Raw genomic sequence first — 17,468 nt, forward strand, 5'->3', positions numbered from 1 at the left:
AACATAGTTTTGTCTGTAGTGTTATAAAAATAGGTTACTTTACTATAGGTTTCATCAAACCAATGTTCACAAGATTATATACCTACTGCTAATGCCTACTATATGTTATCTATACACTCTTGTTCCCTATTATCAGTCTTTAATGTATGAACATATTCTTGTTAAATAGAGGAAATATGTTTGGAATTGTAAGAATGTTAAATCACATACAAATAATAGCAGATAGTAGATAAATTCTAATTAAACTAAGGGCCTGTTCAGACCTACGGAGTTATGCTTTCGTATTGTACGCGGCGTACAAGTCCATAGGTCTGGACCAGGAAAAGATTAGTGGAAACCACCTCGTACGACACTGATATTTCGTACGTTACGAAAGCTCAAGGTATGAGTTTAGTGGACGTCGCTTACAATACGAAAGTCACGCATCGATGAATATGACCTAGGTTAGATATCTAGCCAATCAAATTACAATATTCGCCACATCACATCGTGACATGTGCTCCTCATCGTATAGCCAAGCTGATCCATTTGTTGTGATCGGTGAACGTGCGAAAAAAAGCATACCTTTTGTTGTTACACTATACAGTATTATTATTAATATTATTATATTAATTAATTTAAAATGTCATCGAAGCGTGCACATTGGCGAGAAACCAAAGTAAAATACCTTATTTCATTGTGGGGAAGCCCTGAGTTCAGAGATCGGTTGGAAGTGAAAAACTGGCGTAAAAGCACCGGCAACAAGATGTCTGTGTTCAACGACATGGCGGACACGTTAGCAGATGGGCCATCCTCATAAAGGATTTAGTCGTATAAAGCGGCGAAAGACCGAGTAAATAAATCTGGAGCCGGTGCAAGTACGGGATTTGAAAATTTTTCTGCCATAAATGATATTTTAGGTCATAGACCAAATATAAACCCAAACCCCAAAACGATCGGCTCCAAACCCCACAACCAATCGATAATGCTGAGCCCAAGTGTTCGGTCTAGGCCTAACTCCTAAACCAACCACTACTACTTTTAATAACAATGAAGGTATGCGTGCGTTAGAGTTTGGTTAATCGCCAGCGAGTGACATCATTTCCGTTTGTAACGCAACTTCGTTGCAATGAAACTGAACACTTTGCTCTTACGACAGTCATTAAAATATGACCTAGGCTGTGATACGAAAGCATAACTCCGTAGGTCTGAACATACCCTAAAATAACCATAGATACTTGTTTGCTAATAGTCTGGGTTGATTGTTAGAATCTGACATACTGTATTTCATGTGAAAGATCACATAACTTTCAGCGAACCAATACTTTTATAAGGTTTTTGTGTCAAAGTTTGTTTTAGCAACATTTTACTGACCTGGAGTTTGATGAAAAAACTCAAGGTACCACTGCCAGATTATCTTTATGACACTGGCAATACAAGTCACACATCAGCGATTTTAACCATTAGTAAACTATTAACCAATCAGATTGATTCCTGAACTACCCATAGAAGGACCCTGGTTTCATTTGTGAAAAAAACAAGCTTGAAGGAACTGCAAGCCTAACATCGTTTTTTTATCTGTGACAAGCTTGAAGGAACTTTTGTAAGATATTCAGAATTAATGCCCATACTGTATGGTTCTAGGACAACATTCAACATACCAACAATATTAAGATATTTTTCTAATGTATTTATGTACAGTACCACCAGCATGTATGAACTTTCATTCTAACTGATTTCTAAAAGCCAGGTAGTTCTGTATTCTATCACCATATGGTTCAAAAGTGTTTATTTATTCTGGTAGGGTATTCTGTAGAGGATATAAACATTGTTTGTATTTGATAGTTCAGGTAAGGTTCATGGGAATATAATTATTTAAAGTTTTGTTATTGTTTATTGCCATAAAAATACAGTAGCCTGTACACCACTTATATTCACAAACAAAACGCTATAGTGACTAATGACTTTGCCCCAACAAGGGGCCCTAATGACCCTCAGTCTTCAGTGTTGTAGGGTCCCTTAGATTGCCAAAACCAGGCTCAACCATTAGTTGTAGAGGCACTGTACACTAGAACAAGAACTTCAAACACAGCTGACTTGTATGCACTTTAAGAACCCAATGTATCTTTTGGGATAGGGGATCACCCCGGTTAATGGGTTCTTCTCAGTCTCTTCCACACATGGGCGTATAACCACCAGTGGGAAAGTTGTTGTATGTGACAAAATCTTGTCCACTGCGCTTTCTTAGTATAAGTATACATTATATCTGTTGATACAGTATAAGCAACATATAAATATTAATCTTAAATATAAACTAGTATTTTTATTAGGTCATTAAATTAAAGAAGATAAAAATGACGGTTAAATGTATAACACACTGAAGAATTGACCTAGTTTTGTTGCAATCAAAATTATATTTACACAAATGTTTATTGATCATTCATGATATCAATTCATCTTAATTGATTAATGTATTCAAGCTCGTTTAACAAGACACGTCCGATTTTAACGACTGAATGCAGAAGGGAAAAAAATGTATTGAAAGATACAATCTATTTAATTATCTATACCAAGAAATACTGGCAACCAGGTCTGTATTGTCATTGACGAATGCTAACACAAAAGCAAGCAAATTGTAAATCTATTTAAGTCCACCTTACACCATTACGAAGCTTGGCATGTCAGCGAGATGTACAGTAGCAGATTTGAGTCCTGTTGCATTTTATCACGCGATTGATTTATGGAACTATACAGTATCTGTTTGTGATGCTACTTGAAACAATTGTAACTATGTTATACAGTGCCCCAGATAAAAGTGTATTATATTATATTATACAACAATTTGATTTCAAATATTCAGTAATTTTGAGATATTATGAACTTAGCTATCAGTCTTTTCACCTCCTGTAAGCAAAACGACCACACATTGCAAGCAACCATCTCTGTTAAGGGACTGCTCCTCATAATCGACCACCTCTTGTAAGAGATCACCTCCTCTCATAAGGGGCCGATTCTCATAATTGACCACCTCTTGTAAGCGACCTCATCTCTTAAGTTGTGGTCGTTAAAGAGAGGTGGTCGCATACGATAGGTGATTAATGATGAGAAGCAGTACCTTAACAGATGGTGGTCGTTCAATAGAGTGGTCACTTTCGAGAGGTCGTTGTGATGGGAGATGGTTGATAATGAGAAGAAGTCCTGGAATAGAGGTGGTGGTCCTTTAAAAGAGGTCGTCACTTACGAGAGGTGTGGTCGTTAAGAGAGGAGCTCACTTATGTGGTGGTCGATTCTGAAAAACGATTCTTTATGAGAGGAGGTGATCCCTTACGAGAGGTGGTCGATTATGAGAAGCACCTTTTAAACAGAGATGGTTGTTTACGATGTGTGGTCGTTTTAGAAAGTTGGTTGCTTACGAGAGGTGGAAAGACTGATAGCTAAGTACAGATCGATGCATTTGCACTTTATTTTCTACATTAGCTGGCGATAGGAACAACATAAGTTGGGAGGCAATTTTCGTTACTACATAAGCTGTTGACCGTTTCTACATTAGCTGGTGTTAGATTTTTATTTACTACATAAGCTGTTGGTGTTTCTACATTAGCTGGAGGTTTTACTACATTAGCGGTGGATTGTTCTACATTAACGGTTGTTTCGACATTAGCTGGCGTTTACTACATTAGCGGTTGTAACACTGCTCATATACGTTATCTTATTCATTTTTTCTTGTCAATCAACTTCTAACAAATGAAATTTTCTGTACACATTCTACAGTACAGAGTGAGTACACAAAGCTTAATAGAATTAATAAGTAGGCTAATAATCTCCACGCGTTTTAAACAAAAGTGTCGATTGTTAACAAAACGTAATGCAATTTGCCAACCCTATTGCGCTATTTATCTGTGAAATGTTGATTTCTTCTAATCTAATAAGCAAGGCCTGTGTGTTAATTCAAACAGAGATTGGTGTACTTAATAAAATTCAATTATCTACATGATGTGCCGTATCATAGTGACCGTGTATTGTTAACCAACTTTTATCAACCATTTCTATTATTTTAAGAATAATTTATTGATTATTATATTGTGCAAATTCTATTAAAATATGTTCAAAATATATGCAACAAGATAATAACATTTTACAAAATAAAAGAATTAAGTTTTAAGATCAGCTTCTTTAGTAAACTTCACTGACTTCAGCATCAATATCGGCATTGTCATTATAATAATTTTTTTGTCGTTCTCGTTAAAATTTATTTATCAAACAAAGGGATACCATGTACGTACTGTAAAGAATTAACATTTTGAACTTATCATTTTTAATATGGTACTGTGTTTAACACCATTTGTCAGGCCTTTGCTGCTTTCTGTTTAGTATAATTTTTTGGAACAATGAAATATAAGTTTTTATTTCTGTTACATATTTTTAAAATATAGATGAATTAAATAATTGATTATTTCGCCTATTTCTTTTTTATATTATCAAATATTACTATTATGTCATTTAAAGTATATTAACATAAATTGATACTGTACTGAAATGTGTCAGTTCATCTATAAAAATGAGGAGAATGAGATTTGAACCAAGTACCTTCTGCTTGATATGCAAAGGTCAAACCATTATATTATTGAAGGTTTTGTGATATTGTTCAAAATTGGATAGGGAATCTTTTTAACAAATTTATTTATCAACATATTTTGTTGATGTTGCATTATTGTTTCATAGATTTTACATCTCCCTGTTTCAGGCTGGACATGTAATCACTAATGCGTGAAGCCTGCAGCAGCCCCTTTAATCTCACAAACCTGCTGCAGTGAAATTCACATTGTGATGAGTGATATAGATATACAATTCTAATGAAACACCTTACATTAGCCTGATATTGCAAGTCCGATAGAAACGATCAATATTAGCACAAAAGAAGCAACGAGGAAGGAAATCATGATGCCACTTTTAGTGCTTAATGCTAAATTACAACTGCCGCGTTAGAATATTAAGATACATGTTTATATATTATGTATTGTTATAGGGGACTGAAATCTTCATATTCAGAATAACAGGATATAATTTCAATTATATATAACCAAAATCATTTTTATATTATACTGTATATCAATCATTATTTTTATTTAGCCTCACAACAATATGTATAGCACATACACTGTACATTCTGTAAATTTAAATAAACAATAATTCAATGTATTTAGATTAGAAATTTCAATTTACTGTAGCCTAATGTCAATTTTTATTTTTGTATATAAATAGTAACTTTATTTTAAAATTCTTTAACATTATTTAGGTGTACCAAAGTTTTAAGTCTATTTCGAGCCTAGCTTACATGGATAAACCAACAATAGCCTTATTCTCCTCTAGGAGCAAGATATCATAAAAGTGTAAAAAAATCCTTGAAAACCCCTCTCAATAAATGGCGCAGTCCACAAACCACACACTCAATTAGGAGCATCATTCCCCATTTCTTTTCTAGACATGGAAGAAAAAACATGACAAAGAGCTTGCAATTTACACAGTGGTTTGCTGTTTGCAAAGAAATGTTACAGGGTGTGCTACTACACATGCATGAAGTGTCAATGAAAATGAAGTTCATTTTATCTGATACTGTATTTCCAAAATCATGATGAACATGTTCTAGAAAAGTACAATTAACATACCAGATAAATATAAATATATATCAAATATGTGGTATTTAAATGCAGGTATTACTTACCCAAGTGGAAAATACCTTATATCACTCATCCAGAAAATAATTTAAAATGCAGATGTGAAAATAATTAAATTTACTTGTCCATAGGGCAAACATGACAGAAATGTACAACTAGCATAAAGCAGCAAGATGTATCAATATATTATTTGAACCCAACTAAAATAACTATAATTTACTGTCTCAACAACTACACAGTAATTTCCATCAGAATTTGTGTATAGATTTCACAAGTGTATTATAATAGTCTCCTAGAAACGTGTACGTCTATGTCGGTACATTATGTTATGTGACAGATACATTGTGAATGAAAATGTACTCTAGTCATATATCACTAAATAAACAGGTGAACATGCAGCATGTACAGCATAGACAAATCCTAAACAAAACTATAATGTCCAATTTTCTTCTAATACTCCTTTCTCAATAATGAGAGAAATATCACACATTATATTTTTATTTGCAAGGTCATGTATTATTAAAGACACTTTGCCGACGTTCTATCCAATTTAAGGTCACATTGCATTTTATGTATTAAAAATTAAATTGTTCATATTTAAATGTAAAAAATAAGGCGATTCTACTAATTTAAGGGTTATTTGGTGATTTGAGATTTTTTACTATTAACTAAACCAAACTAAAAATATAAAACTCTCATGGCTACCGTACTATCAACAAATAAAAATAATGATCACCTATTAGGTGATCATTATTTTCATTAAATGAACAATAGCGATCATGCATTTGATAAATGCCTTTTTCTTTCTTTGAAAAAAAAGAAGAAAAATTGTACAAAATTTAATGAGGGAGGTGACATGAAACTAATTTTGCCTCATTTTGTTGTTAGCGTAACATTAAAAATGTCTACATACAAAAAAAAACCAGTTGATTGTTAATGAAATGAAACGTACAGCTAAAACATGTAATTGATTGTGTTTAATAATTTAAACATACTAATATATACAGTAATACCTACCTGGTTTTTTTAGAGCATAATGCTTTACTGTTATTAAAAACTAATAAAATTGCAGGCCTGCTTTTTCTATGGGTATTAAATGTTTATTGTGGTTTTTTGATCCAGACATTTTCTCATGATTAAACAGTGGGATACTCAACAAGGCTCTTAATGATACGTTTTGTCTGCTGCATTTGGTTATGGCATTTAGTTGTAAATGTACAATCAAAGAAGCATCAAATTGATATCATTATTCAGTCAAAATGAATTCAAACATTCTTTAAGGAATTACAAGATCAAAGTTGGAACATACTTGCCCTAAAGGAGAATTTTAATCACAAAACATAAATGTCATAATGGCACACAGTACTTGTGTGTATATCTCAGAAACAGTATTTAAACATTTGATACTGTGATTGAAGGCAAATAATGTATCTTACCACCAAGTTATGTGCCTAACCCGTTGCCAATAACTTAGATTTTTTTAAACTTTCTATAACTTTCATTATATATGTCAGATTTTAACAAGTGATCTCTTATTAAAGCTTAAAGATTTATTGAATATGAACAAACTGAAAATTAAATGTTGGTTTTTACATGATGTACCTCATCAAGAATTAAACATTTTGTGTTGAAGGAAATGGCTTTCTTTCTATCCCACTCTCAGTTTCTTGTGTTGAATTCCTAGCTCTGCCATATTGCCAAATATTTTTTCATGGCCAAAAACAATATCATTACCCATGTAAATACTGGTTTATTTTTACACCATCATGTATTTATTAATGTTGTTGAACTAGCATTATTATTTTCTTATTGTACCGTAGGATGGATCTTCTGGAACTTTAGAAGAATTGGCACAGACATTAGCCTCTCAATTTTCCACAAACTACAATGATGTCTTAGAGAAAATGGAAGAACTAAGGAAGCGAAAATTCTCTCAAGATTCTCAAAGTAGTCAGGTACTATGTGTGTTATTTTGATAAATTTCAAGGTACAGTATTGAATTATTTTCCTTCTGGAAGTTTGGAAATTGCTCAACTAAAACAGACAGAAATCTGTGAAAAGGTGTTCTTTGTACAATATTGTAAGCATATGCTTTCCTCGATTAGTTCTGGTAGTACATGTAGAAAAAGCCTTCTTGAAGGTTCTATGAACCCATAGTTTATATGGTTAGTAGACTACAGGGTATTTTGGAAAGACGACAGATGACAGATGTTGTATTTGAAATCTACAGTACATTAGTCCACTGCGCTGTGAGACAATGATGGTATAAAGCCCATTATAAATACAAATCTATTTTCTATTATTATATATCTATAATCATTACATGAATGGAATCTATTTAAAACTTCTTTTTTTTTTTATTTGCAGAGGAAGTCGGAAGACGACATGAATCCTGATATACAAAGTGTTGGTAGTTCACATAGGTAAGGTGGTTCTACAAAATAAATACCAATGTTTGTTGGCAGCAAAAATCTAAAATAAACATAAAGTTATTAATTATATGGTATGGTTTCAATTTTAATGAAATAGAGAGAAAAAACAAAGCTATAAGCTAGGCTAGTTAAGGATATTTTTCATCACATTTGCTGCTGGTCTCAGAAGAAAGGGGTTTGTTTGAAACTTAATACTCCACTTGGCTATGAGCTTGAAAACAAATTCTATAAGCAATTTCTCCATAAATTGTTTACTATGTCATGATTTAGGGTACATGTACATGTTTCAATACGATAATTAAGCAACCTAAATCATTTTTACCAAACTATATAGCCAATTTTATGGGCATATCATTGCAGACACTGATTCATGTAGGCATAAAATTGACATAACCAACAAGAAATAATCGTTAATGACTGCAGTTTATTACTCCCATATATACATATTAAACATAAATGAAAATGGTTTATGCTATATAAACAATAATACAAACCATCTAAGTACAATTTGAATGTACATTTGCAATTCATGTACTACCCCTAGTTAGATTCAGTATGTGTCTATAAAAAAAAGGGTTTTTTCACACTCCATGGATCACACATACAGAAGGCTAGTAAGTGTATTGAATTCTTTTTCATGTCAACTTGGCAGTGGCACTGTGACACCACTTCTACGCCACATTGTTGTGGTGTATGACCCAACACACACTCCAGTGATGCTCCCATAAATTTAACCTTATTTAGTGAGATTGAAAAATTATTTAATGTTTTTGCAACGTATTGTAATTTTTATTGGCAATTAAATAATAAGATTAATCCTAAAGCATGTGAATTCAGCTCAGGAATTGGGGACACCATGTTCAAACTAAAAAATGATGTAAAAGATGAATACTGTTTAACGCCAGTCATAACGAACATCATTCGTGCGAACGCCTTGGGATTTTAATTAAATGGATTTACCTTACGACTTGTGTAGGCCATGCCGGCCTTATGCCTTGTCAATGTATCCTAAAATGACACCTTTTTTCATGAAGAGTGTTAAATAAATCCAGTATTTGTTAAGAAGGACAAATAGTACATACTCTTATAATCTTTGTTACCTTTTTTCTCTGTTCATTTAGACAATAACTTGTAGGCTTTTGCATAACGTTATGTTGTGTTATTTACAAATTCTTGTGATCTTACTAAGAAAAAAATATATGCAATTAATACACCAGTATTTGTCTATTGAATTTATTAGATGTATATCAAAATCTAAATAATGCTTCTTGTTTAATACTGTATTGATAGTTGAAATATTTTCCACAATCAATTCTTGACTGTAAATTAGGCAAAATCAAAGTGCGTTCCATTTCCCTTCACATTAAATGAACATATTGATGCTGTCATTGATTAATACTCATAATATATCAGAAATGCGTTTTTAATGTTTATGGATTCAATATCAGATGAAGCAAGTGGCGAAATGTTTTATATTTTTAGCATGATATATACCCCTAAAGTGGTGAAATTATCAGTGAATATTTGACTGAAAAAATATGTGACATTTAATTGATTTTGTTGAAAATTAAAGATGCATGGTCAACATTGGTTGATTTACTTCTTGTAGAGCTTTCGATTTTTTACTGTTTATTTGCTTTACACGTTTTTGGAAAAAGAGAATGTTTTTTTGGCGCAGTGGGCTATGAAATCTTTAATTTTATTATTTATTATTTACCTATTTTAGCAAACTTTTTGGATTACAGGGTATTCATTAAGTCCAATTTACACAGAGAAGCTGTAACGGTAAGCAGAAAACCACGTAGCTTGTCCCACATAGAATCTGTATCTATCCTGAGCGGAAACAGCCTGTCTGCTCCGCGTTGTTTGTAAATAGTCATAATAAATAACATGATTCTATATTTTTATTACCGTTACTGTGTAAATTGGATTTTATGGATATAGGCTCTTGAACATTCCGTAACATTATGTCCATAGTTGATACATGTTTTTGTTGTGTACGTTAGAAAATGAAATACATATATTTGTTTCATGTATGCATTGAAGGATACAATTATTTGTTATTATATTAATTCTAATAAATTAATATTTAATTTTATTTTTAGTACAAACTCTTCGAGAAAGGACTCTGACCCACCAGGTAGGTCATGTATTTCAATATAAATGTTTAAATTTATTTTAAAAAGCTATAGATAATATGTTGTATTTACACTGTATCTTATTTATGATTATTATCCCTCATAACATCTTCTCTTTATACCACTAACTCATCTGAGTCACTGACTGCATACATGGTGGTATCAACTATCACAATTTTCTCCTCCCGATAAATTATTATAACAATTTTTAATTATATATAATTATAATATTGCATAGCCTATGTAAATACGAAAATGTGAAATGGCATTACTTCTAGATCTCTGTGGTCAAACATTGTGTAGGGACCCCTCGGGCCAGGGAAAATGTTATAGAGACATTTAACATGAGCTTTGTGAATGCAGTCAGGTGATCTTCAAAAATGGTTACAGTACTTCAATTACAATAATAATAGTAAATTTCTCAATGAAGAAGAATTAAGACAGAATTATTGTCGAAAACGACTCTCAATATACAAAATTTGTTTGTGAATTAATCCATTGATGTACTCCAGTGAACATCATCAATTTCAATGCTGAGTAAGGCCAAACTACATAGAATATTGGTTATGTAATAATTATATTCCCCCAGAGCTGCATGCTTTGGGAAAATAATCCCTCAAGGAAACTATAATTTCCTTGGAGAATTTTATATATATGCTATGTCACTCTAGCAGGCAACTGTTTGATCTATACTTTTAATTTAATTTTTGTTATTATTTATTATACATACAGCAGAACATGATTCAAATAGTCTTACATCATTGCTATAATTTATTCACGATTTTAAAATTTTATTTATATATTATAATTTATAGCTAAATTTTGATACAAGAAAATCAATGTTACACACAGCCATACATGCCTACAGTACTTCATCTTGGAAAAATGCCAACAAATTAAATATTTAATGCATAAAAAATAAATAAATTCATTGAACATATTTATGAAAATCAACAAACAAAAGAAATAAATCATATTTATCTTTTCAGTTGTGTAAAATGTAATAATAATTATGATTTACTAGTAGTTGCAGTGTCCTTTGTTCTAGTTGTCTGATTGCAAAGCAGAAAATTTCTCCCTGTGGGCTTTTACGATTTGCATGTGACTTAGTGTGGATAACCGATATTAAATATTCATAAATAATTAATGAATTCACAAACAGTTATGTAATACAACTATATATTGTATTTATTTTGTTATTGTTTTGAATTTGCTTGATGAGGTGAAAAGGTTATGACATCAAACATAGTAAATGTAATGACCTGGCGATTTACTGACGCTAGATATTGTGATTATTATCATAATAAAATCACTGCTACAAAGCAGTTAAGATAAAGAGTTCAAAGGTGTTGAGATGAGGAGAACACATTATTTTAATTAGATGGCTATGTATTTTTAAGAGATTAGTTTCTTTTCTTCTTTAAATTGTGTTTATATTTGTATTTATATTTATTTCTATTTTTACCATAATAATTATCATCAGTAGTTACGTCTCTTGTCTTTCCAATATTTTATTTCCTCTGTTATATGCAGAATATTTTCATGTTTGTCTGTTACATTTTGGGAAACTGCCTCCTGATATTAAGATTTTAATGTGTGATATTGTATATATTAACTCATTTATTATGCTAGGAAAGCCTATCTGTTATATTTTTTGTATTTCAAAATTAGGATATATTGTAGTAAAATAAGTATTCCTCTTTCTCAATTGCGTACAATTTTTAAAGAATACTCATTCTTTCCCTCTCCATCTCAAAAGATCTTAAGTATGGACACACAGAAATTAATACTACAAAATACACACAAAATTATAATTTGGCCGTCAATTATTGGAAACCCCTGGCAAAATGCAAGAATTAGGGACAAAATCAATGACCTACACCATTAAAAGTCTAGAACTAGAATATTCTGCCAAATTAAAAAATCATTTTGTGCATGCTTAAAAACATGTGCATATGCACAGAACGACAATTTGATGTGATACTGACATTTTATATTACGGCACCCCTTTTTTTTTTAGATTACTGAAATTTGCTGCACATTCAACCATTTTGTGTTCAACCGATTTTATATTGGCTTGATTATAGGCGTTAACAGAAAAAATGGATTAAAATTTGTTTGAGGCATTTTATATCTTAGAATCTTTGTGTAGGACTGTGAAAGAAAGATTACATCAAGAAGAAAATTATCTTATATGTTACTTCAAGAAAATGAAAGATGATGAGTTTTGACATATGTCAGAATCATGAGAAATTGTTGGTGATACGTATTGGAACTTGTCACATAAGTGTAATCAAATGCAGATACAAAATCATGAGCTGTTTGTAGTGTCCTGTAGTGTGATAGAATCTAACAATCTTAAAAATGACAACTTTGAGTACACTTTTTGTTTCACTGTGGCTAGAAATACTACCGTATCAAATCTTCTAGCTGCTAAATGTTTGGTAAATAGCTTTAGATAGCTTTGGTAAAAAAAAAAATGGCCTCAATACAATTGAGATTTTTCGAAAAATTTGATCTAAGCACAGTTGGATAATGGAGGTGTCATGTCAATCACTACACCTTCAGCAGCCAGCTTTCTACAGTGCTAATAGCTACCCATATCATAGATCTAACAGGGATCTAACCTCATGGAAGCTTATGCAAAGTTTGAGGAAATTCCCAGTTTCTTTTATAACAGAGAGACTCTAACACACATAGAGCAATATTCTTGCTTCTCAAGTCAAAATCTTCCTATCAAAAACCAATTATCTTAAAATATTTTACCTTAACCCAACTTTGGCATTTACAGCAGACAAATAGATAATACTATAACACTTTAAATATAAAATCAATTCCAGTTTTATTTATCTCTCCTTACTTTGGCAATTAATCATTTCTTAGCATATTACAAATTTCAAAACACATCATTGTTCCTATTACATTATTTTTCTGGAGATTAAGATAAATCATACTAACCAATCAATATTTCACACTTTAAAAAAAAAAATTTAACTAGTTGAATACAATAATCACACATTATCATGTATTTTTTTCCTTTTAATTAACTAACATACCAGTTTGATGAGTTGAATATATAGTTAATAATATTTGGAAAGTTTGTTCAACAGCATAAAAAACATAAAAACGCAGAATAAACAAAAATATAGGCCTGATTGTTATATTCATTAAAATGAGAAGGGAAAATGTATATATTTATGGAGTATTTGGTCCTGATTTGATGGTGCATCTTCTTGCTTCTTTTGGCAGCACATCTTCTTGCTTCTTTTGGCAGCGCATCTTCTTGCTTCTTTTGGCAGCGCATATTCTTGCCTCTTTTGGCAGCGCATATTCTTGCCTCTTTTGGCAGAACATCTTCTTGCTTTTTTTGGCAGCACATTTCTTGCTTCTTTTGCCAGTGCATCTTCTTGCTTTTTTTTGGCAGTGCATCTTCTTGCTTCTTTTGGCAGCGCATCTTCTTGCTTCTTATGGCAGCGCATCTTCTTGCTTCTTTTGGCAGTGCATCTTCTGCTTCTTTTGGCAGCACATCTTCTTGCTTCTTTTGGCAGTGCATCTTCTTGCTTCTTTTGGCAGCACATCTTCTTGCTTTTTTTGGCAGCGCATCTTCGTGCTTCTTTTGGCAGCACATCTTCTTGTTGCTTTTGGCAGCACTTCTTCGTGCTTCTTTTGGTAGTGCATCTTCTTTCTTCTTTTGGCAGCACATCTTGTTGCTTCTTTTGGCAGGACATCTTGTTGCTTCTTTTGGCAGTGCATCTTCTTGCTTCTTTTGCCAGCACATCTTCTTGCTTCTTTGGCAGTGCATCTTCTTACTTCTTTTGGCAGCACATCTTCTTGCTTTTTTTGGCAGCGCATCTTCTTGCTTCTTTTGGCAGCACATCTTCTTACTTCTTTTGGCAGCGCATCTTCTTGCTTCTTTTGGCAGTACATCTTCTTGCTTTTTTTGGCAGCGCATCTTTGTGCTTCTTTTGGCAGCACATCTTCTTGTTGCTTTTGGCAGCACTTCTTCGTGCTTCTTTTGGCAGCACATCTTCTTGCTTCTTTTGGCAGCACATCTTGTTGCTTCTTTTGGCAGCACATCTTCTTGCTTCTTTTGGCAGTGCATCCTCTTGTTTCTTTTGGCAGTGCATCTTCTTTCTTCTTTTGGCAGCACATCTTCTTGCTTCTTTTGGCAGTGCATCTTCTTTCTTCTTTTGGCAGTGCATCTTCTTGCTTCTTTTGGCAGCACATCTTCTTTTGGCAGCACATCTTGCTTCTTTTGGCAGCACATCTTGTTGCTTCTTTTGGCAGCACATCTTCTTGCTTCTTTTGGCAGTGCATCTTCTTGCTTCTTTTGGCAGTGCATCTTCTTGCTTCTTTTGGCAGTGCATCTTCTTGCTTCTTTTGGCAGTGCATCTTCTTTCTTCTTTTGGCAGTGCATCTTCTTGCTTCTTTTGGCAGCACATCTTCTTTCTTCTTTTGGCAGCACATCTTTTTGCTTCTTTTGGCAGCACATCTTCTTGCTTCTTTTGGCAGTGCATCTTCTTGCTTCTTTTGGCAGTGCATCTTCTTGCTTCTTTTGGCAGCGCATCTTCTTGCTTCTTTTGGCAGCGCATCTTCTTGCTTCTTTTGGCAGCGCATCTTCTTGCTTCTTTTGGCAGCGCATCTTCTTGCTTCTTTTGGCAGTGCATCTTCTTGCTTCTTTTGGCAGTGCATCTTCTTTCTTCTTTTGGCAGCGCATCTTCTTTCTTCTTTTGGCAGCGCATCTTCTTGCTTCTTTTGGCAGTGCATCTTCTTGCCTCTTTTGGCAGTGCATCTTCTTTCTTCTTTTGGCAGTGCATCTTCTTGCTTCTTTTGGCAGTGCATCTTCTTGCTTCTTTTAGCATCTTACAGTATGTCTTAACCTTCCGTTAGGTCACATTTGATCCATTTCCATGTTTTTAATTTACTGATATGTTAATAACGTTTGTTCCTAAAATATGATTTTCAATTGGGCAAATACTAAAGGCTGATTAGTGAGCGCCATATGTACAATATTTCTCGGCCAATTAACTATTCAACCAAAAATACCATTGTTTAATTTATTATGTGATTGATCAATGGTATATGAATGTATATATAGGTCAGGGATATAGATACTTTTGTGTTTAATCTGAAAATTGTATGTGCATAAATCATATTAGCTAATATATGCTGAAAATGTATCAGGTGCAGTTTATGTATGATTAATATATTAGTTTTTTAAATGTTAAACTTTTTTTCACATTCTATTGCTAATAAATATATTTAAATTCAACAATTGTAGTATTTTTTGTTTGTTTTATAATGTTTTGTCCAACTACTGTAATTATTCAAATATTATTTTATTTTCAGAAACTCCACCATCTGCTCAGAGGAAATCCTCGTTTTTCTCCTTGTTTGGCCGAAGAGCAAGAAGCCAAACACAGGCACAATGCCAAAAAGGTGAACAAATTAATTTTTACTCTAAAGTTTTAATCTATTTTTTCTGGTTTTGTATTTGTTGCACTTTTGTTCAGTCCAACACGCAGATTATTATAGTACATAAAAACATGGACTTGATGTTTCTTAATAACATGCCCCTACCCATGTCATTTTAAACAACCAATTATCTACCTTTATAATAGTGTGACTGTTTGAACTATAACTGGGGTAACCCCATTACTCATCACAAAAGACAAGTATGAAGACAAGTACACAAGAAACAACTATGCTAAATTAATAAAATAGATTTAAATAAAGAACACACTGTCATACCAGAATGAAATCGTTTGGTTTAGATCATTTTTTTTATTATCATTAAATGATGTTGTCGTCACTGTAGCGTCAATGTTCGATTAATGTTGTACATTAAACATACTTGTTTTCAAGTTTCAAGCTTATTACGTCATCAGCATATTGGTAGATTATCCTTCATAAATTGTTGTCTACTTTCATACTATGAAGTAATGTTTGGTCAATTATTAACAAGAATACTAAGCTACCATATGCATGTAGTTCAACATAGGAATAACAAAATAAACAATTACAGCTGTCAAATTATAATGTAATCTCTCATTCTGCCTTGTTTTCATGAAATAATGTTTGAAATATCTTTTTGTCAGCTTTTAATGTTTAACCGCAAAACTTCTGTGCACAAAACATGGAAAGTACATCCTATGAGAAATAACATAACTTCTTTCATGGCTTTAGTCAAATCACATAATTATATAAACATCATCTTGAGAAGTCAATAAGATGTATTAGTGTAATGTAAAACTGTCTAGGTCTTACTAGAGACCCAACACAAGGATGTTAAAAAACGTAAGTGATGACCAATCATAAGCGATGGATTATTCAAACGTCATTGGTCAACTTGCTTGTGTTGATTAAATCTACATCTTTGTTTTGCATCTCTAGTGGGAACCAAGATTAAAAATGAGTAAAGATTCATCTGCTGTAGATGAACACCTGAGTAGAATCTTGATTGGACAATATTAGGTCACATGGCATTTGTTAATATTCCACAAATGACAAAATTTTTTTGGTAATATCACATTTTGATTGACATTCAGTACTGTTTCTGAGCATGTGCAGATATCTGATTCGGTGATAAAAATGCTATAAGAAATATTTATTAGTAAATTGTTTATTCGTTTAGTGTCTACTATAATAATTTTTTTTAAATTCCATGCACTGCAGAAAACACTTTTTTCTATTTACAATCTGACACCAAAGTACATACACGGTTCACCATTAAGCAGAAGTAGATTTTTGTATTTAAATTCATCCATGGTAGAAAGCATCCACTGTGATAAATTTCTACGAGAATAGTAAACAATAGTAAATTTGACTAATTAAATTAAACAAATTAGTGGAAGTGTATTGTATATGTAAACATGTCACCATTAAGTAGAGCAATGATTCTCCTAGGCATGTTGTTTATGCTCTCTTTCATCTAATTTACCTTGTTAATTATATCTGATCAATTTTATTGAAGGTAACGCATGGTCGATGAGCACTTTGGTCTATGATACAAAATGTCAACAATTGTTTGTGTTTCTATCTTCAGATGGGCTCTCTAGGGTGCTTGTTTGAGTGGGCTTTATGAAATTATTAGCTCGGAAACACGACATCAGAGAAATTTGAAAAACTTGTTTTTAAATTAAACAATTTGTAACAAGAATCAAACCCTAGAATTGTGCATAATCGATTACAGTACAAATTATATTTTGTGTATAAATTTGATATATAGAAAAATATTGACATCT

The 17,468-nt window shown here is 32.4% G+C and overlaps 1 protein-coding gene across 1 annotated transcript in view; it reads left to right on the forward strand.

Moving 5' to 3' along the window:
* LOC140055727 (SAM and SH3 domain-containing protein 1-like) overlaps positions 1–17,468 on the forward strand; it is an 84,379-nt gene that overhangs the window by 31,562 nt on the left and 35,349 nt on the right. The window contains exons 2-5 of the mRNA XM_072101106.1: positions 7,475–7,609; positions 8,022–8,077; positions 10,192–10,226; positions 15,574–15,663. Of these exons, the coding sequence (XP_071957207.1) occupies positions 7,475–7,609; positions 8,022–8,077; positions 10,192–10,226; positions 15,574–15,663 (316 nt within the window). The remainder of the gene's footprint in view (positions 1–7,474; positions 7,610–8,021; positions 8,078–10,191; positions 10,227–15,573; positions 15,664–17,468) is intronic.

This window comes from Antedon mediterranea, chromosome 7 (genome assembly GCF_964355755.1).
Source record: "Antedon mediterranea chromosome 7, ecAntMedi1.1, whole genome shotgun sequence".
Classification (NCBI taxonomy): Eukaryota; Metazoa; Echinodermata; class Crinoidea; order Comatulida; family Antedonidae; genus Antedon; species Antedon mediterranea.